The 22,682-nt window shown below is 35.8% G+C and overlaps 1 protein-coding gene across 3 annotated transcripts in view; it reads right to left on the minus strand.

Moving 5' to 3' along the window:
* ZDHHC17 (zinc finger DHHC-type palmitoyltransferase 17) overlaps positions 1-22,682 on the minus strand; it is a 71,905-nt gene that overhangs the window by 9,867 nt on the left and 39,356 nt on the right. For all 3 annotated transcript variants that reach the window (XR_008747743.1, XM_055807775.1, XM_055807774.1), the window contains exons 6-13: positions 22,442-22,506; positions 20,945-21,107; positions 16,269-16,394; positions 14,864-15,006; positions 12,365-12,467; positions 4,612-4,734; positions 3,146-3,208; positions 1,780-1,873 (exon numbers count right to left, since the gene is read on the minus strand). Coding sequence is in view for 2 of the 3 variants with exons in the window: in XM_055807775.1 (XP_055663750.1) it covers positions 1,780-1,873; positions 3,146-3,208; positions 4,612-4,734; positions 12,365-12,467; positions 14,864-15,006; positions 16,269-16,394; positions 20,945-21,107; positions 22,442-22,506 (880 nt within the window). In the remaining variant the exon portion in view is untranslated. The remainder of the gene's footprint in view (positions 1-1,779; positions 1,874-3,145; positions 3,209-4,611; positions 4,735-12,364; positions 12,468-14,863; positions 15,007-16,268; positions 16,395-20,944; positions 21,108-22,441; positions 22,507-22,682) is intronic.

Below are 22,682 nucleotides of genomic sequence, written 5' to 3' on the forward strand. Positions count from 1 at the left end.
CCAAATAGCTGCACTTCTTATCAACCTCTTCAGAATGGTGAAAATATTCTCTCTCAATGTCTTTATGTGCCAAGATTTATCTCCAAAGGATTTATTTTAGAGTGTCTGTACACGCTCTTACAATATTTCTCAGTCCTATCTTTAGTAAAATTTCTATCCTTCAAACATTCAGAGGAAGACTACATAAAACATTTCCAAATTCCATCTTTTCAGAAAGGCTCAATTCATGTTTCCCTTTTTGGCAAACATGCCATGAATGCTGTTTTAAGAATGGATTCTATTTTGTGATCCTATAATCAAGAGTCACCACGTACCAGTCTGAGAGAAACAGAGAAGCCGTATAAGGTCATTTAGACCATCACTCCCTCCAGTTCAGGGCTGCTCTCATAATGTGATTTCTAATGCTTTTTTCCCAGCATACTTTCAAGCATCCGAATGTTTACTTTTATGTCCAGTTATCCCAATCTGTACAAGACCACTAGTGGACAGATTTTGCTTTTCCATCACCACTGTTTTTTAAAAAAACATTTCCTCCATATAACTTAATCCCATTACTTGTAGACTCTCCTATTCCATGCAAACTAAGGTCTTTCCTCCCCTTTCTGCTCTTTATGCTTTTCCAGTTACTGATTAAAATGCTGGATCTTTTTGTCCCATTGACAAGTACTCCTCGGCACTCTTGCAAAACAAACTGTCACTAAACACCCTCCAAAACCTCAGAGTCTATGGCCCCTTGCTTGTGTTAACTAAAAGTCTTAGTTCTTCATTGTAGAATGTCTAAAATACTAATCAAAAGTAGCTCAGGTAGTAACATCAGTAGGAAATACAAAATAGAAAGGAGTGATATAAGTCCATCTCAGGCTTCAGTGATCTTCTATTACAATTCAAATGCCAGCACTGACTATTTTATTCTTGATCATAATACCAACCTACTATGACTATCCATTATTATATATATTTGGAAGGATGGCAACAAAGCATTTATTGGCTGTCAGCTGTCAATGAATCCAGGTCCTAATTCCTCCTCAACTTTAAAGTTACCTCTGCTTGTGTCCTAAAAAAAATAACCCAGTGAAGCAAGATGCACTCAGTTTCTTAGCTGTGAAGTCTTCAGTGCTCCCTGCATAATAAAGGCTTTTGAGTAAGTTTCTCAAAAAGTGTGACACGGAATAGTAGCATTTAGAGACCTTATTCCTGTTCTATACCCATTCCTTTCATCATCACTGGGGAGAATAAATGACTACCTGGGGGGTCAAAAAGAGGTGAATACCTCAATAGGAAGTCATTCTGTATCTAACTGCTATAATCATGACATTTCTGAATACATATACTTTCCCATTAAATTACTGAAAATTATTGGTAAAGAAGAACATTTTTATCCTATGTACTGGATAAAAATCAGTTGTGGGATCAGTACATGCCTTTTCTGCAGACATTAAAAAGCAGTTTAGCTTTGCATCTTTTAATTACTAGAGTTTATGTTAATAAAAATGTATACATAGGAAACAATTAGACACAGAACAATTTTGAGGATGGGCATATAACAGACAATACTAATGAGAATAATGCAGAGAACTGCACATAGAAAAAATATCAAGCTCAAGACTGAAAATGTTTTCCCTCCTACCAAAAGTCCTCAACAGTTCTTCCTCAGACTTCGGCAGAAGCTAAGTTACTCTTACTGTAAAATGAGAACAGACAGAAACCTGCACAATACCAGTTTCAGAAGTTCTTCCCTTCTTTATCTGTTAAGACATCATATTTTAGCAAATTACTCACCTACACAGTTACCCACCCACGGGCAGTGGTGATCGAACTTTGCTATACATCGATTGCATACACCACAGTGTTTGGACCTCACTGGCTTCCGTATCTGTAACCGTTATTAACATTTGTTTAGAAAAGCAAAAACCACTGACATTTTAAATAGGACACCTCCCCCTCCCCCCATTTAAATTGATTTTGCTATTGTTAACCCTTTAGAGAACTTCAAACATGATGCTAATTTATAAAGCAATCTTGGCACAAACATCTATACAACTGCATTGAAATGACTTTCATGGTATGTTTGTTATATGCAGGATTTTTTTTCCCCATGCAAAGTTCTCCTGTCACCTCCAGCTATTGAGCTCTGTATAGCAACCAATTTCATTTCAGTCTTTTAACAATGCAAATGTGGAATGAGTGTGAGTTCTACATTTCTGTCAGTATCATTCATAACTGAGCTCTAACATAAACTCTTACAGCTTATTTTCTAAAGACAGGAATGTGACAAGTGGGACTCAGTGGAATGTAAAATGCTAAATTACTCCCAACAATTTTGTTTTAAAAGGTTATGTTTTGAAAGAAATATAAAACGGTAATAAAAAAAGAACCAATAACTAAGTATTTCGAGACATAAATGTATACAAACACACATAGATTTTAAGGTGCCACATCTGTACATAGTTTTCCAGATTCAATTTTGGGAATATTAGCATCATTAATGTTCTACATAGGTCAAAGCATTGTAGTGTAACACTGACAACCTTGATAATTTTATAATTTTATATTTACTAGTTAACTTTCTAAAAAAGAAATAAAAAAGAAACAGCATTACATTTACTATGGTTACTTTTTTTTTCCTTAAGCAGTTGTTTTCTTTCAAATATTTTGTGGTGAAACTAAGTATTAACTAGTCCAAGAAAAATATTTGCTGGCAATTTGGCAAGCTTTATAAAAATTAAGATTCCATTTCCCCCGCCCACCCCCCCCCATTACTGCCAAATTGAGAAATACACTTGCTTTTCGAAAAAAATATTTTACTAGAAGCACCACATAAATTTACTGTGAGTTACAGAGGTAGTGGAATGTCATCTGTGATTTTCTTAACTTGTTAGATATATAATCAACCATCTTGGTAGATATACTGGATACTTGGATTTTGACACTAGCAAGTTATTTTCCACAGTAATTTTTTTTCCCCTCTTATTGCAGGTTTTTTGTGTACAGATATATTATTTATTGAAGACAGTGCTTAAAGTAAAGATTACAAATAAATCCTGCCCTTGAAATTGCACTAAGGCAAAAAATGTGTTCAGTACAGGAACGTCTAATTTTGGCCTAGCATTAAGTCAGTGCTGCAATTGATTATAAAATACACTACCAAGCAGGTACTGCAGAATATACTGAGGTCCAGACTTCCTGTCTCTGCAAGCTCTACTATTGTCTGCAGGGGAAAAAAAAAAAAAAAAAAAAAGAAAAAAAAAAAGAAAAAAAAGAAGGAATTTAGAATTTTGCACATAAACAAATGGTGACAACCATTGTAATGGCTGCTTTTCATATCCAGGGTTGCGAACTCTATTCATTTCAGGTACTTTCTACACACAGAAACAACTTAAATTCAGCTGAATGATTTTAAACCTACTTTATTAAACCAGTATTTACATTTACTTCTAAATTAATTTTAGCTTATACTTATTCCTAATCTAGCTAGGTTTAATTAGAGAAAAGCAAGCTTATATTAATTTTGATACATACTTGACTTAGTCATCTGGAATTAAAAGAATTTTTTTTAGTTGCTTATTCCAAAGCTAAAGGCTAACTCTACATTAAACATTTTGAGAAAAATTATGAAAATATGAGAAAGCACTACATTAAGGTAAGACACCTTTTATGTGTTTATACCCCTGAAAACAGATCATTTCACAATTTAGATAGCTGCAATGTAAGAAATCCAAAACATCCACAGACATATGCATCTGCCTGAAGAAGCTGCATTTTACAATTCCCATCCAGTTCTGCAAGGCTATTGTAACCACATTTAACTACTTAAGCAAGCAGATCAAATGAAGTGCGTATTTGTGCAATTTGCTGAATCCAAATCAAAGTGCAGTTGCTAACTATTCTATTTAATTTAGTCCAGTTGAAGGAGGAGAATTTAGTACTTTGGCAAATTTGCAATAACAGAAAGGGAATTTGCAGAGTAAATCTGCACACTAACAACTCAATTGTAACCTACTGGAAAATACAAAAATAATTTAGGCTATTGCAACCACCCTTTTAAAAGGCTCATGTATTTTCATTCCTACATAAGGCTTTAATTTGAAGTAGTCTCATGTCGATCCACACAAGTGTTTTCACAAATGACCATGAAATAGAAGCTGAAAATTTACTTTTGGTGGGATGTGAGCTTCTAGGAAACATAACCCAAACCAACCAACCAAAATGATTCTACTGTTTGTTTAAATTTGTTTAAATTAAAAGCCTGGAAAGTTTTTATAAAATTAACTATCACTTTTCCCGTAATGGGTTATTTGTTTCAGGCAAACCTCTGAAATGTCACATTTTCATTTTCACCCAACTGCTTTTTAAACTTTTTATCTTGAGAATTTAAGTTGCAATTTTATTTTCTTATTTAAAATGACTAAAATGCAACTTTGGACCAGTAAGACTTAAACAGATATTCCAAATGTAAAAAAAAAAAAAAAGAAACCTGGAAGATAAGACTCTTCAACATTTTAGACCTTTTGCTATACAAAAACTTACTGAAATTTTACTGAATAGCAAACTACTCTGACCAACCAGTGGAAAGCTGATGAAGAACAAGTTTCACATATCTCATGGCTTTACCTTTTTCTTTTGTTCTTCCGTGGCTTTGATGATTCCTGGGTCAGATTTCCAGGATTTTCCAAAATTGTAGAAAAGTGCAATGCTATTAGCGAGGAATGGAAGATGTATAAAGAAAAAATTCAAATGTGTTTAAGGTCAAGGAATCTAAAGTTTAAAACCAAGTTTCCTCTTGAAAATATCCATTGATAATTCTGAAAAAAATTTAAATTAATTTTTACAAATGCCTTTAATTCACTGTCTTGTGAATTAACAAAATTCAGTGCTGCTGTAAGAACGCACTCAGTACTCAATATTTTCTACTGCTCAAACTTGAAAACTTCCTTTTCAAAATGCTGTTCTCCATGAGGCACTTGTAAAGCACTTACCCTTCTAAAGATTGAATAATGATAGTTCAGTTTTTGTAATTATTTTCCCTCTGAAATAAATTAAATTCCATGAAATTTATCTTCTGAAAGTATTTCCTGTTTTCACAATAAACATTTCAGTGCCCTATTTATAGACAGACATTTGCCTCTGTCTTCAGTGGCTTGACATTCCCGTTAAGACCACAGAAAAGACTGTTTCTAGCCATAGAAGGAATTGCACTGCAACGACCACTGTTGCACTGCAATCACGTCTCGAGACTACTAATCTCCAAGAAAGGTAGTCTGAAACCTGGTCCTATTATAAGGCAATACCCATATTTTACATCAATGAGTTATTTTTAACATACTAATACATCTAATACTTACAAAACCACAGGCATTAGTATTCTCTGGAAGCGTTTATAAAAATCAATTACTATATAAAGTCAGAAAATAACCATTAGTTTCAAAATACATTTCCTGTGTTGAATGACTTGCCATGGAATATGCCTAGTCTTACAACACCTGACATTTCTTCACAGAATTAAAACATTTCTTAGCAGTGATGTTGAAAAAACAAGTAATTTGGACATGCCTCTTCCACAAAATGTGGAAAACTATTTATTCTGGTAAACCTACAAAAGCCATGACCAATTTGACTAAAGATACCTGTCAGCTGTCAGTCATAGCTGCAGGGAGATGCCACATTCGACAAAACTGTGGCAGCAGAAGCCTCTATAGCATTATCTGGGCAAAAAGGACACTTATGGCTCAGGCACAAATCACTGCACACCCACATTACACTATATTCTGAGTAACTTAGATGAATATTTCTCTCTACTTCAGTAGTCATTAGAAGTTTTACTACAATTAAAGTTTTATGTTGTGCATATACATTGCAAAACCCTGCATGTAAGACTTGAAACCAAGCATCTGTACTGAACCGGCATATAACACGTTAAACACAGCAAAAAAACCACTTTTTGCATGATTTGAAAAAAATCGGATTTTGAAATTAGAATAGATGCTCAAATTCATTCTACTATATATCTACCAGTATATTCTATTGTGTTTGACTATTCTTGGGAAAATGTTTATTGAAATCATTATGTAGTATTAAGAAAAAAATTTACATACATTTACATTGATAAACCAATCTATATGGTACAGTTAGAACAAACATTAAACAAAACCCCCAGCATTTCTATAGAGTAACAGTAAGGATCTCAAATCCTTCTGCACTGCTCTTGTGATGTGACAGAACCCCAAAATATGAATAATCATAAGTAAGGCCTCTTTTTGACTTCTGAAATGCTAACAAAGTCTCACTGTTTATGTGAAGTGTATCCCAAATAACTTTTCCTTTTCCTTCTGTTGAGGGGAGGAATTGGCTGTGAATTTTGAAGTAAAAAATACCAGCAAGTTACATTACAATTTTAATCATATACCTTCTACAGTAGAGTGCTAGTATTAACTGACTAAAGGCTAATTAATCTTTCCTCTAAGAAGCTGTTTCCAGCAAGCTTATAACAGGGGGAAAACCCCACCAGCTGTACTATAACCTAAACATTCAAGCTCTGACTTCAGTATTTATACAATCTAATTTCTTCCTACTTTTCTTCTAAAATTACCTGCTGCCAAGAATAATCTGGTTCAACTTATTTTTATAGCTAGAGAGATTCTATTTTCTTTATTAATACTACAAGCATCACTGGGTGTTTGGCTGCAACAGTGAAATTTTTTTTCATTAAACATACCTTAATCAGACATCTGTTACAAACAAAGGTACAAATGAAAAAAAATTATATGATCCATTACTAATTACTAGACATCATGTCTGGACTGTTAAGAACATAGGGGGAAAGACAATTTATTTCTTATCCAGTAAAAGGGTTTTTATAACCTTAAAAGTATTGGAATTGTTTTTTTACTGACTAAAATTTGGACAATCCATGCGATAAAGAAGCTGTTCATTTTCTGAGCTTGCCCTTCCCCCATTTTACTCCACAATATACAGAGAGCATGAGACTCCCCACAGAGTCTAAGTTTTGCCTCTACCATGGTTGTGTCAGATAGTGTAAATGACAGTGTAAATGGTGGTGTATAAGGTACTTCTGTGCTGAAGATGGGAGATGTTGGGAGATTACATGAGAAAGCAGAGATGAGCAGTAACTAAATTAATAAAGACAAAGTCAGCAGTATTTTTCATTAGTATCTTCAAAACACATTTATCAGAAGTTTTTGGCAAAACTGGGGAGAAGGGATGAAAACCAACCACACTTTGAAGGAGAAAGGAAAGTTAGAATTGTCTTCCCAGGATATTTCTGGCATCTGATGTAAATAAAACAATTCGAACTGTGGGATTCATCTCACCTACCTTGTATCTACTCAGTATGCCTTCGTACACAACAAAGAAAAAAGCCACATCCAATCTATCTTCAGTAACAAGATCTTTAAATTAAGTCAGAGAAGCAGTGCTCTACAAGTGGCTATTTTTCTCTACTGGCTATTAAAAGAGCTTAAACAACTAACTTCAATGTGGATGTCCACACTAGACATATCTAAAATTATCTTGAATTCCCCTCTGAAGTTTACTTCCAAAAAAATCATAGCAACTTGTATCACAGACATCTCTGAAAAATCCCCCATACGCAAGAAACCCTTGTAGGTTTGCATTAGCTACCAAGTAGGGAATTCCTACTCCAGAGAGAGTGCCTTATTTTGTCCTAACATCCACATTTCCAACTACACAAAGATAAATACATGACAATATTAAGGGCTGCAAAATGCATGATATAGCAGACATTCACATTCTGCCCTGTAACTAATTTGCTGCCTTTTATGAGGTTTCCCCAGTTTGTGAGAGACAAAGCAGAAACACCCATGCAACACTTCCCACTTTAGTACTAATCAATATCCTTTTATTATTAGAACAAGTACAACAGGCTGAAAATTATTCCACAAAACCACTTGCAACCAAAAAGACCATCTCATTTAAAAGAAAATTTAAACCAGACAAGCACCTCACAACCCACGAATGAGGTAAACGTGATTTTCATCCTGAACTGCAGCCTATTTAGAAGGGCACAAACACATGCACCTTCCTGCTGTCACAGCCACATGTCATACAGGAGTCTGAAACCAAGCCAAAATGCACATTATATACCAAGATGCTCCCTTCCACTAACTAGAAATCCAGCAATAAATCCTTTTCTCCTAAAGTGAAAAACCTGCAGCCAGTGTAAGCTGTCGGAGATCAATACATGCTAATGAAGCTATCAATTCATAACTGCTGCACATTTGGATCCAAGAGTCCAGGTCAGTAACAGCAGATAGCTACATGACAAGCCTCATTTGAGTAGGCACTTATTAGACAAAAATCCTTTTTTAATCAACTGAAGCTCTGCAAAAGCTCTCCACCTCCATCTTCTATCAAACACAAAAAAAAATCCCTTAGTTTGCAAAAAAAAAAAAAAAAAATTCACTGACATCTCCGCCACCCTGGAATATTTCTATTTTTTTTTTTAATTTAGTAGAAGTATTTAGACATGGGAACAGCAGAAGCTCCAGATAGCTGGGTCTGGGGTTTGGATTTTTTGGGTCTTTGGCTCCTCTACAAACATGGCTGTTGGATTCTCTTTTTTGCATACAAGGCTTTTTGCTGTTTTCCTTGAAGGTAACTTTGGTAATATAAATGGGATTTTTTGTTCTTAACTGCTTAACTGTACCAGTTGGCTTGTTGCAGTTTTAAACCACTTTTGTAAGCACTTTGTGAAAGCATGAAAATCAAGAATTCTTACATCCAGTTTTTAAAATGATCCCTAACTGCAAGTGTGCAGTGTTTTTCTTTCATCTAAAACCCATCAATACATGAAGTATATTTGAAAAAAGATAATCAACACAGTATTAGTCAATGATACATTATTTTTAAAATTATAAACCGGCTTTTATCATCTCATTATCTCAGCTTTGCAAGTAGTATCCCATACCAGAAAGCCTAATTAATGAAAACTGCACACCCCCATTTGCACTAAATGGAAGTGGTAGAACCAAAAAACCATACTGTAAGTATTTTGGGTTACAGCAGACCCTGACATCTTAGAAAACCAGAGCAGTATAAGAACCTTCCGACACAACAGGCACTGTTTGTTCAGCTGGAACTGAAAAGACTGCATGAGCAACTAAGGTATGAACTTGGCACACATGCCCTGAACTTTTACAGGACACGAGAATGTTCTACCTCTAAATGCTAATGAAAAAGAATGAAATGTGAAATTCTAATTTCAAGTAATTGAAAGTGTGCTTTTAAATCTCTCCCCCCCCCCCCCTTAAAAATAAACCTAAATTAAAATACAGTGATATTGTGTGTAGTATTTTTGAGGTATTTCCCTTCTGCTCTGCAAACAGCAGAAGATTAGAATACACCAACCAAACAGGACATAACTATCCTCAGTTATGGGCAAAATACAGTTAAAGAGAAGCAGCAAAACAGTGGCAGGGAGCATAGGACTATAGACTCATATATACAGAGATCATAACCTCCTCACTCCCAGCAACAATGGGATTTCTATTTTAACAAATATACCAGACTCAGAAGCTGCTGAGAAAAACCTAACAGAATGAAAATATTTATGAATGAAAAAAATGTAGTATGCTAGATTCATTTAAACTGTTTTGAATTTCCTTTCAAGATTGGCCTTGTAAGAAGACACATCGTTAAGCCTTGTAATTTATAGATATTTTTCACGTGACCACCCTGAAATTCAAGAAAATGCACTGCTGATCTTCATGTTTGTTTACTCTTCATGATACATTGTTTCGAGTGCCCTTTTCTGTCTCATTAAAGATTAAACCCAGAAGACCAAACGATCTTCCAGACAACTTCAACATAGCTGCAAAAGAAGAAAATTCTTACCTAACACCTGAATATTACAAGTTACACTTGCAGCAGTTAAGACCTTTGTATTATTTTTAATATGAAGATCCAGTAAGGCAATTTGTGATTAAGGTTAGAAACTTTTTTCCTGAGCAAAAGATGGTCAGAATTTGTGAAAACTACCAGGAGAGATTTTATCACTTGACCGTTACAATACTCTGGTCTGCTGTAAGTAATCATATAAAGCTGTAAAAATACAACAATCCTTTCTCCAACCACAATGCTGTGCTTCATGCTATAAAAATAGAGCAGGTATGTAATTTCTTTTTTCCAATAAAGCTACAGGGCAATTTTCCAGAAGTAGTAGAATGAATTCGGAATCTTATTACAAAGACTTCCAATTAAAAATCATCAATTAAAGGAAGATAGCCTCAAGCGCTAAGTCTCTAAAACTTCTCGTCAAAGAACTGTGTCAGCTCTAACGAAAGCAATTAGTAACTGAAGTTTTTAGACTACTACTTCTGTGTGCAGAAAGACTGTTGTGAAGGTTTTGAGGCACCTACCTTAAACTACAGCAGCAGTACAGTATTTTATTGACATCCTGAAGTCAGATTTATTAGGACAGTGAATTGCCTATGGTTACTACTTCTAGTGGACAATGAACATTATTCTGTGACCAAACACCACACACCCCCAAACTTCAACTTATGTTAATCAGAACAGCTAACAGAAATAAAAACCTAAGCAAGTTGGTACAAATATGAAGAAAATACAATCTTCAGGATAAAAAGCTATTTACCAGCCTTAAGGGACAGCTTTCCACATCAAGATAGAGGCCACCATCAAGCAGTGTTGGCTGTGCAGCCATTTTTAATATGGTGAAGGACTTTGATTTCAAGTTGCATATATTCTCTAGATTTGGTTCAAGCTGATGTTAATGTCAGCATTTTACAGTAGCTCAACATTTGCAACCCACGACATGCAGTAGTTTTAGCAAATATGAGTTTCTAAAGGAAACCTACAAGGTACGGAGAGCTAATATAAGTGAGATGGCGTAGTCACTGTAACTGCCTCAGAAACTTTTGTTTTACTATTTGCCAAAAGTCAGGTTTTCTTAACAAAAAGAACAGAAAAGCAACTTCAGTCTAGAGGCATAACATATTTGACAGTTCTACTCTATTCCATAAAAACTGGAGAATATATATACACACACTTTTAACTACTGCTTTTCAAAATGTTTTTCATATTACTTTTCCATATTCACTTCATAATCGCTTTCCTCATTCTGCAGTTACTAGTAAATGTAATTGAGTAAAACCACAGAAAATAAGTCCAGGCAGAGACTGGGAGTAGGATCACCGTGTCTACATAACTATTTCAAGACACACACATGCTAATATTGATCAAAATGTTTTTATTGTTTTTTTAACAGTGACTAGATTTTCATTTTTACTTTTTTTTCAAATGTCAAATAGCAGTCATCTCCAGTCACACGGAACTGCTATTACTCACAGCAGCACTTCTGTAAATGCTGTCAGAATGGAAGCCAAAGGCAGCATGGAAGCAGGGTCTCCTTTCTGCTCTCAACCCAAAAACATGAAGTTCATTTAGCTAAGGCTGGAGCACATATTAACAAGATGATAAAAGGGTTGCACTGCTATTATCCTATCTCATGGTAATTCCTTTGAGGATGAAAAGAAAACCAGTTTCCAGAAAAGTCAAGCCAAGATCCATCATAAATATTAAGTTAACTTCAACTATTTACAACTATAAGAACTGTTTTAAACATTTAATAAAACACTAAATCTCTACTTTGTTTTCACAGTTATTGTAATTGCAATGCCAAAGGAAGTTGTTTAAAAATTTGAAACTATTTCCTTAAGGTGGGTAACTGACATTCTTCAGTGAAATCTGAATCAATTTCTACCCCTGTGAGTACAAAAAGATGATATCTAGACAGTCAAGACCATAAATAGATGGGTATACACTGAATCTCTAGAATCTACTGTTATTAATGTATACATGTTCAAAGACTGAAAATACAGCTAACAAATGTATCTGAAGTTTGTATGGAATGGAATTTCCAAAATCTTTACAAAGATTTACAAAAATACAAACTATAATGCTAATTCCACTGGAATTGATATGTACCATGAAATTACCTGCTGCTTTTCAGAAAAGCAATGTTTAAGGATGCAGTGAATTACACCTTGTCACCTTAGAGCCAGAATATATTTTATGGAGTTGCTTACATTTCCCCCACTTAAGAAAATAGTAATGCACAGGAATTCTTCAGACTACTGTAAGCCGACTTTGAGGAAAATCATTCAGTTACTGAAGGGAAGCAATAGCATGCACATTTTAAAAGCAATAAAATAATCACCATCAACATAGAAAGCAATGTTTAATGGAGATTGCCATTTTAAAATTTTAGTTTGTTTTCTTACTCATATATGTAGGATATATCTAGGTATTACAACACACTGCTAACATGAAAAAATATTTTTTATTACTATACACACAAAGAAAGGATATCATTCCAAAACCAGAAGAACCATGTCACATACATCCAGAATTTCGTTGCCAAGTATATTCCTAGAGGCAGTGCACTGTGCATGGAGTGATCAAAGAATGACCTGTAAAGCAGGAACAACGTCACATACATTTCAACTCACAAAAATGTAAATCCTGAACTACTGCTTCTGAAAAACACTTGCCATTACAAAACATACTATATGGGATTTGCAAAATATGCCATAAAAACATTTCCTCACTGTTACCTTTCAAGTTCATGAGAAATTCCTGTTTTCAACCCATCCAGAAGAAGGGTCATGACTGAAAGTTATTTAAGTAAAATTTATACATTTGCTTTTGAAGTGTATTGCAAGAATCGGACAAGAAATGTAGAATGAGTAAGTACTCATGCTAAAACTACACTGTGAAAACAGTTAGAAACCTGTGAGATTCCTAGCCTACATGGACAGTGGTTGCAAACCACATTTACTTATGAGATTTCAGGGCTAAAGGTATTTTGGAAACGCATAAAATGAAAATTATCCATTAAAATTACTTCAGCAAGAAAAAAAAGCTTTAGAGACTTCGGTGTTATCAGCCTACATATTTGAAATATTTCAGCTTCTTGAATCTTTTGCTTCTGTTACAGTTGCTAATAGAACATCAGAAAAAAACCCAGATTAATTTATTTCCCATATCACTAGGATTTCCCAACTTCTACGATAGAATGCTCCTACTTTAATAAAGAAAAAAAAATTAAGCCATCAGAATTATTTCCCCCTTCTTATACTCTCACATTTTAAAGACTATTCTGAATAAAGTTGAATATAGTTGAGTCAAAGCAGATGATTAGGTTACTCCATAACCAAGAAAAACTTGCTAATCATATCTGAAGTCACACTCTAAACTTTTAAATTCCTTGAAATAAAAGTTCTTCCACCATCTGCTTAAACATCCTTACACTAATGCATTTTGCTTTTTGTCCTGGTGGTGCTCTCAGGGCTGCCACAGACAAAAGTGTGTGCCAAGTAGTTTTCGTCTCACTCCTTTACTATCTGCAGTAACTGTCTCTTCTCTAATAGAAGTTTCTTAGGTCTTTTGAGAAAATCCTGGAAGGAAGATAAGCTAAGATGGCGAGTAATAATTGAATATACATTTGGACACACAGTAACTACTCAGAAGTGACCTAAATTTCAGCAATTTCTGTGCATTTTTGTGTGTGTGAAAGGAGTAGGGAGGAAAACACAGCTAAGCAGATTGGCTAATATTCAACAGGGAAAGGAAATACTACTAGAACAACAGCAAAGGTTTCATTTAAACCTGGGCTTTGTGAAAAACACTTCAAAAAGTATTTATACTGAACGTTAAGCAAAGGATAAGGATAAGTAAGAATGTTAATCCTGAATACATGCCAGGTAGGTAAAAAAAATTAAAATCTGAGAAAACACAGATCTTAAGAAACTAAGAAATCTTGTCCTTGCTTCCTGAAGGAGGCATGGCTGAGGATTTGCATTGCCAAATAAATTATTTGTGGGAGGAGGTCAGCAAGCTGTACAGCCTCCGAGATGACAAAAAGACTGAACAGATAATCTCCAAGATCCTGCAGAGGCAAAAGTCTGATGACCTCCCATCTCCCTCCTCACATACTAAGTTCACTAAAACTCTATGAGCTTGGTTTAGGGAACAGATATACTTTCTTCTCCTCTTTAAATAGAAAGGAAAGAAAAGCAAGTGGTTCTAAAAAACATGACATTCAATGCCAGAGAAGCAGAAAGCTCCTACGTATGAAGATAGTTAAATTCTTCTATATATGCCACACACCATAATGAAAAGCAAAGGATAGATGAAGTAGTCTAAGGATCTTGAAAATCTGTTGGAACATGCCTGCATGTGTATGTGTGTGCATGTGTACATGTAGGTGCATTTACAGGTAACCACAAACACAACAAAAATTCTTTATGATCAGGTAAAAAACAAAAAAGTTATTAGAAAGCAGCCTTTTTTCTTTAGTCACACCTTTCCACAACAGTAGCAGCTATGAAATCTGACTCCAGCTTCATTTCTCTCTACAAATCTCTTTAGATGCCTTTGGGTATTTCAATGCTAAAAAACCAGGTTTTAATAGCAGACTTGCACATTCTTTCTCTGCTCCTTTCTAGTAGCTTTCCCCTTGACTGCTTTCTGCAAAATTCACGCTGATAAGTCTTTGTAGACAGGCATTCAGCACCCTCCTCTGGATAACGACTGAATTTCTGTTCTGCTGTGAGCCTCTATTAGCTCAGTGGTATTCACCCAAGGTAACTCCATTGATATTTGGAAGACAACAGAGCATTACAAGAGCTAAAGCCGCACAAGAACTTTCCCAGAAAAGGTAATTAAAAAAAAATAACAAAAAAATTAAATGTTGCATGTCAAAAACACACACAAAAAATAGAAATTTAAGGTTATTTATCCAATAAAGATGCCAGCAAAATAATTCTTGTGTGCACATTAAACAGTGTCCTAATAAAACACTTACTTTGAAAGAAACTGCACCATAGCCCAAACGCCACCATACATCAGCCCTTTAATGAGCCAAGAATCAATGTCTAGGTCTGCTATAAACCCAACCAGCCAAATAACTAGGAAAGGAGTTCCCAGCATCACCTTCTGACGGAATTCCTATATAGAAACAAATATCAGTAAGTAACTCTATTTTCAGGAACAGATTGTATAATAAATAATATTCTATAATAAATGGGACAGTCACAAAAAACTTAAATTTTTCAGGAAGCTTGACAAAGGGGGAGGAATTTTTCTCATTTCCTGTATTTACATATCTCCAATGAATGTGTAAGGAAAAAAATCTTCCTAAAGTTTTTAATACATCAGTAATTTATTTTAGAACAACTGTGTTCTAGAGAGTGCTGTTAATCCAGAATAAAGGTAACTAGCTCTTTTTTAAGAATCCGTCAAAGTATGAACTGCTACAGAGCACATGGTAATCTCAGTGAACTTTCAAGACTGCAGTTATGTAATTGATACAGTCATACTGAAGTGTCTATGAAGAAAGATAGGGTCTTTTTTGTCTTATATTATGTGCATACAATTATTGATGAAGGCACTGAACTCTTTCCAGATATTCAAGCACAGTCAGAATGCACACATACACACAATGCAATGCACAATTCACTTAAAGTCAATAATCACTACGTTGTTATATTACCACAGCGTTAAAGCACAGGCTGTAGCCAGAGCTTTAATTGCCAAGATGCAATGTATCTTTAAATCTAGAAGTTGTAACAAATCAGTGATAGCAATACTTAATACCCAGCACAACACACTGCCTGGTAAGAAAATATTAACCTTAGGTAACTTATCAAACTATAGGCAGGTAGATAGTTCCTCATGCTAAGAGTAATATGTTACCCTTCATACCCTCATTTCTTGCCTCCTATCTGCACTTTTTATTTTATTTATATTAAATAACAATGTGAGAAGAGAAAGCCTCAACATAAGAGATTCACGTATTACATTATACTACAGAGACTGACTGCTGCTTTCATTCAACAAACACTACATAACTAGAGATGAGATCAGTCACAGTATCTAAAATGCTTCTTTCTTTAGATACTTCAGAGTCAGCTTTGTGAAAATCTTGGGTATCCCCAACAGTACCAGACCACTTGATACCTTCCTAACGTTTAGTTAGCACAAAAACTAAAGGTAATTGTGTGGAGGCTTCTTTCCTCCTGCTTTGAATAAAGCTCTTGGGTTTTGTTTTGTTTTAATTTTGCAAGTACTTTTGTCATAACCAGATGTTTCCTAAAACCAAAATGCAGGGAAACCACAGTACTGAACGGCTTACCTTAAACAAACACCCACCCACCCAAACTAACAGCAGTAGTAATATTGATTTAAGTAAGCATTAAACTACTTCTTACCTTATCAGCTTTTAGTTTTCTCAGAAAGGATGGACTATCATATCCCTTTGCCTGTCTTGCTTCCTGTAGGTGATTGATCATCCAAACGTTTTTCCTCTGTTTTGCAAGATCAAGTGGTGATTCTCCCTGCCAGAAGTATAAAAGTGGGGAAAAAACAATTTAAAAATAAAACGTATTCAGAGCACTTTTGAAACAGAAGACTGGAAGATGAAAATAATAAATTTTAAATCAGTTTAAGCTAGTTGATGCCAAACATCACTCCTTCCTTTTGGTCTTTTTCACTCTCTCACAACTACACACGTGGACAAGTAGAACATTAAATGTGTGATCCTGACAGTATGTAATGACATAGCAATAATTGTTGCCTTTGGCATAACAAATTTGTTTCACTGTTCTACACACAGTCTACTAGTCTGTAAATGAAAGACTGTGCTTCCCCCTCAGCTATTGACAGGCAGCAGAAATCAAGCAAAGAGCAAGAACTTGCGACCCACTGGATCATGGAAACTCTCCCAGTCTAAAGCCTGACTTCTCAGTTAATTCTCTGTCTTTTTGGCAGAGTGAAGCTACTAATACCATGGAATGTTTCTATAAGGAATTTCTTCCAATAGCTTAATGTTCTTATATTCATCTCAGTCACTGAAGTCCTAGGAAGAAAATGGGAAAAAATAAACTGAATGCTCATGTCCAACTTATTCCAAAACTGAGCTTTTATGCTTAGCTTGTGCTTCACGTACTTTGGGTGCTAAGCCAGAAATGGTCCGTGCTTCCTCTTTCCCTACTTTCAGAGAGGACTGACAAAGCAAAAGAGAGAAACAGAGAGAGATATAGGGGCCAAAGGTGCCTACCAAACCAATTTGATTTTATTGCTTTTTAAACATCTAGGAAGACAGCTAAACAAAAGTTATTGACTGGGTCTAAAATTATAGAGGAGGCAAGAGACAACCAATTGCAGGTACCTCCAGCTTCAGTTTTGCATTTGACTCCTCCTCTCTTCTACTGGAGTTAACTCCCCTCCTAAACAAACCATTCATGGAGGCTTGAAAAATGGCTGAATCCTCCATCGCTCGGACCCCTCCTAAAAAAAAAGTGAGACAGGTACCAGAAACTGAAATTACCCAGAAAGGGCAATAATTACTACAGACAGAAGAGATTTCAAAGATTAAAAAGTGCAGTTAGCTACCTATATCCCATAGGAAAACAATGGGAACTGAGTACTTAACTGTCATTTTTGCCCTTGAAATCTTGTTCCAAATCTCTAAAAGGAGAGTAGATAGCACAGACTACAGATTATGAGGTGAAGATTTTTGCTACTTAACAGGATCTCACACTCCCTTCTGTGCGAGAAGTTTAACTAGCAAAATCAGTTTTAAAAAAATAAACTTTTAACTTGGCTTCAAAGTTATTTAGCCAGATGTTTAAGAAACAAATTAAGGTAACTCCATCCTCAACAGAAATGCCTGAAATCGAGCTCTGGTGCCTGCTTCATGATAAATTTAATAGCACCTTGAATTGCTAATATCTGGAATACTCCAGAGATGCTGTTGTTTTAATATCACCTTATATATCCAGACTGTAAATATTACCTGTGGACAAGCAATTCCCTCTGGGAGTTGATCTCCCAAGTAAATCCTGAAGTTGTCTTGGGGTCCGGCTGAGCATCCCTTCCACTAGAGGGCCTTGAGACACCTAGGAACTGCCTAGATAAAAAGATTGAGGGAGCTTTAAAGAAGTCTTTGACTATGTTTCTCATCATCTGGCCATTTTAATATTTTCCTTGTACTCACAGGGATGGTGGATGGCTGAATTGCTTAGAAAGCAAAAAAAAACCCAACTTAAAATTTGGGAACTTTATCTAGTAACACGCTTAGTTTGCCAGCAAGCAATAAGGCTTCAATAGTACATACTAGACGTGTTTAGATATAAAGAATAATCTGAAGAGTCATTACCACAGGGAACTTTACATGCAGACTTCCACAGACAAGTCTACAGATACACTGCAAATAACAAAACTACATCTAAAGTCCATTCAATGATTCGTTAACAGGTTAAAAATAAATCCTCCTTAAACCATAAGGGCTCTTTTAGGTCTCTATCACTCTCTAGTAAAAAAGAAGTTTCTGCTTATATTTAAATAAAATGTACAGGTATCCCCACAACCCCCAGTGGTAAGCTGACTCCCTGTGAAATTCTGTCCTCACCTGTCCAATCTTGCGTGGCAAGATGATTTCCTTGAAAAAAAATCAAACAAAAAAACCCCCAAACACCCCACTCTGAGTACTGAAAAGCAGCTTCCAACTCCCAACTGTAATCCAGATGTCAAAAAGGAAAGTATCTTACTACCAAAATAAAAGTAGTATTTTCTTGTACAACATAATATGAAGAGAATAACACAAACAGGACTTGCAGCAAGCTTTATTATAGAGTAAGAATGCTACTCTTCATCTACTTCTCAAACTGTTATGCAACGTAAAATGACCACCTTACTGAGATGACTGGTTTCAATTAGTTCCAAACCTAAGTGACCAGCAGCATGTGCCTTTCTAACACAGACTGCCTAGAGCTGGTAACAACAAGGTCAAAGCTCACACCTAACATTCAGCCACTTCATAACTTGAAAAAGACAAACAGCTTTTAGCTCGTGTATTTCTTTAAGCCTTTGCTGTCTTTCCACCATTCTTGGTCAATTTCATGGGCTATCTGAGAAAAGGACTGCAATAGACAGAGCTGCAGAAATCTGGAAGTGACTGCATCAGAAAGGAGCCTTTCAAAATTCCTTTTATTTCTGGGGAAACATGAGCCAGACACTTAACCAGGTTTTGGCTCAAAGAAAATTTTTTTGCTGAACAGCCAAAGGAGAAGCACAAAACTGAGTTTCTATATACCTAAAAAAAAAAATCAACAAATTCTTGTATTTCCTATGTTTATTATGACCCAAATCAGCATGTTATTTATAAAGCCACTGGCAGGCCGGTAAAACTGCCATTCCTAGAATGATTTTGATCCTCTGAAGATCCTACAAACCTGAGAAGGCATGCAAGAAACCTAGACTTCACTGCAGAAAGCAGGCAGTTGTTAATAAAACCAGGCACATGTCTTCTGGCATGACTGGAAAGATATCATGATCCAGCAAGTTCAAAACCCTATTTTTCTACTGACTGCTGCTGTCTGTCAATAAAGAAGGAAAGACCATGAACTGGTTCAGGCTAGCAGATACTTTTTCATTTGGTCAAACATATGAATTTTTATTACAGGTTTCATAAGAGTCCAGAAACGTATGTAAGGTGGTGACTTTAAAACTCTAATCACACTAATCAGTCTGCCAAGGGAGGCAAGGTATGACACACTGATTTCCCCCCCCCCCCCCCAAAAATACCTTAATCTTACCATTAGGTGGCATAGAAAAAAAAACTTTTTCAACCGCTTACAAGTAAGACTAGAAGCACAATTCATCCACACGACTGACCTTACCAACCAGGAATAATTATTACATAGTGACATCAATATATGCAAGAGGTTAGTTGATTCATTTTAAACATGGGAAAAGCCATGCGGTTTTTCTAGTGAGTTTTCATTCATGATCATCAGTATTTCTGATATTCTGAAGTGGATGTAGGACCTAGAAAGCTACTAGCAAAATTTGACTGCATTCTTAAAAAGACTGTTCCACGCTGTTCAAGAAAACAGATGTGTGTATATATATACTTTTTCACCATATTTCTATCACTTGCGGCCAAGCAAAACAGGCCCTGGCCATCTTAATCAGTAGGGGAAAAATGGTGAAAAGTCAAATAAATGTAATTAAGCATTTAATATTTTATAAATGTAGATTTACAGCTGTATCTCCAGTGTAACCACTGTTAGCTCGTCAGTAAAACTCATCAAGTGGAAAATACAAATATTTGAAGAGAAATTGAGTAGAGAATTCTTTTTCTAAAAGTGAATTCTCTGACACCACAGAAGAAACAGCTTGGGTGGTGGAGTGCATCTAATTTGATACACAGAATAGTCTAGAGGCAATGGACAAAAACATGTTCAACAGGCACACCTCTCACTGCTGAAGAAGCTCTTACAGTAAGACTCCAAGTCTATGGCATAAATTCCAACAACTGCTTGGCTAGGGATGGACTCTGTCAGTGCTGAATCTAGATTCATCATTAAGAGGTTCTGGTGGAGTGATCAGGCAACTTAAAAGTTCTGATGCAAAAGACAGCCCATTTCCTTATTTTACTCCTATTGGTATTTTTAGGTCTCCCAACTTCCTTACTGCCACTGGGAGATATACTAGAGCATCTGTCACCTCTCTGGAAGAGCACAGAGATGTCTCACATCCAACAAACAGGGAGTCACCCCAGAACTTCACTATTAGACATTCAGTCAAATTTCCAATCTTGCATCCAAACGCATGGGTCTTCACGCATGCAGTCTAAACCCCATTCCCATGTATTTGCACATATCCATTGGCAAATTGTTTATATCCTGAAGGTGAAGATTTAGTGCTTATGCATCACTGTTAGGAAAAAGTTATTCCCAAATTAAACATCAGTGGCATGGCTTTTTCTCCGTCTTCATGATCCTACCACACCCACAAATAACAATCTATTACTAAGATTTATCATAAGCTCTGTTATTTCTGCCTGAAACCACTTACAATAAAAAACAGACCAAGTTTTTACCTTTATATTTTGAGCATCAACATTAGCTCCAGCTTCTAACAGAAGACTAATAACTGTAGTATTTCCTGCTAGCACAGCCCAGTGCAATGCTGTGTTTTTATGATATTTGTCTCCAAGATTAACAGAAACATTAAATGTAAGTAGTAACCGGGTTGGATCCACACTAGAAAAGAAAATTCTTGTTAGATCTACAGAAGATAAACTCAAATACATACCGACTTACTGTTAATGAGTTCTATAAAGAACATTAATCAGGTACACTATGTAATTGCAAAGTGACATTTTTTGCTGATGATTATGAGTGGCTCAAACTCCCCTCCCACCAAAGCACAACCACAATTCTCTTGACTTTTCAAGGAGCTCAATAAGACACCTTGTCATGGAATGTCACAAAACACGTTTGTTAATACAATTCTGTTTTCTCATTTACCAAAACCTAACAATATTAACAGATTTGTAAAAGCATGCACACGATTATATACTTGGCAGCTAACAAACAAATTTCAAAACATGCTATATTCCCACTTCCCATTCCAAAAGATGAAAATAAAATAGGATAATAATGTTGGTAATAGTAGGTACTTGTAAAAGCTAACCATTTTTCCTCTCAACAATTGAGGGAGATCGTCCCTTCTAGGCAGGAATCTAATTCAGACAAATTTGCTCTTTGGAGAATTGTTATTCTAAACCAACTTTTGCCAATCATCTCCACAGGAAGATTTACTTTGTAAACGAACACTTCGTATTAAGTGAGTACCTCTGCATAATATCCTCTCTCTTGAGCAGGCTAGGATCAAGTTAATATTTCTTCATAGTTGTGCCTATGGTGCTGTGTTTTGGACTTGTGACCAAAACTGTGTTGATAACTCACCCATGTTTTAGCTGTCACTGAGCACTGCTTACACAGCATCAATGTCTTTTCTATTTCCCAGACTGCCCCGCCAGCGAGCCGGGTGGGGGTGGGCAAGAAGCTGGGAGGCGACACAGCTGGGACAGCTGACCCCAGCTGACCAAAGGGATGTCCCACACCTTGTAATGTTGTGCTCAGCCATAAAAGGTGGGGGAAGTAGGAGAAAGGGGGACATTTGGAGTTATGCTCTTTGGCTTCCCAAGTAACTGTTTGGTGTGATGGAGCCCTGCTGTCCTGGAGATGGCTAAACATCTGCCTGCCCATGGGAAGTACTGAATTCATTCCTTGTTTTGCATTGCTTGGGCATGCAGCTTTTGCTTTATCTATTAAACTGTCTTTATCTCAACCAGTGAGTTTTCTCACTTTCACACTTCTGATTCTCCTCCCCATTCCACTGGCTGAGTGGGGCTGATTTATCACAATGGGGTTAATTCACAACAATCATAAATGAAGAAAGATAAAGTGGCAGTTGTGGAAAGAACACTGACTAGTTTAAGAAAAAAAATATTAAAAAAATCAAAACAAGTCACTACTATACACCACCTAGCTAACATCAGGGGAAAGTCAAAACTGCAGCGAGATATTACCTATGTGTTCTGTAAGCTGCCCACATTAAAGGTGTCATTCCATTTTGATCCATCATATCTACATCCTAAAAAAGCAAAAGCAAAAAAAAATTGGTGAGATAAGTAAACATGCTCAAGATCCAGTAGAGACAAGGTTTGCAGTGAGAAGCAGTATTTTAAGACTAACCAACTAGAGAAAAATTAGCAAGATTTAGTACGTAATAAAATAGTATTTAAAAAATGAAAACAGACATAAACACCA

This window comes from Falco peregrinus, chromosome 6 (assembly GCF_023634155.1).
Source record: "Falco peregrinus isolate bFalPer1 chromosome 6, bFalPer1.pri, whole genome shotgun sequence".
Taxonomy (NCBI): domain Eukaryota; kingdom Metazoa; phylum Chordata; class Aves; order Falconiformes; family Falconidae; genus Falco; species Falco peregrinus.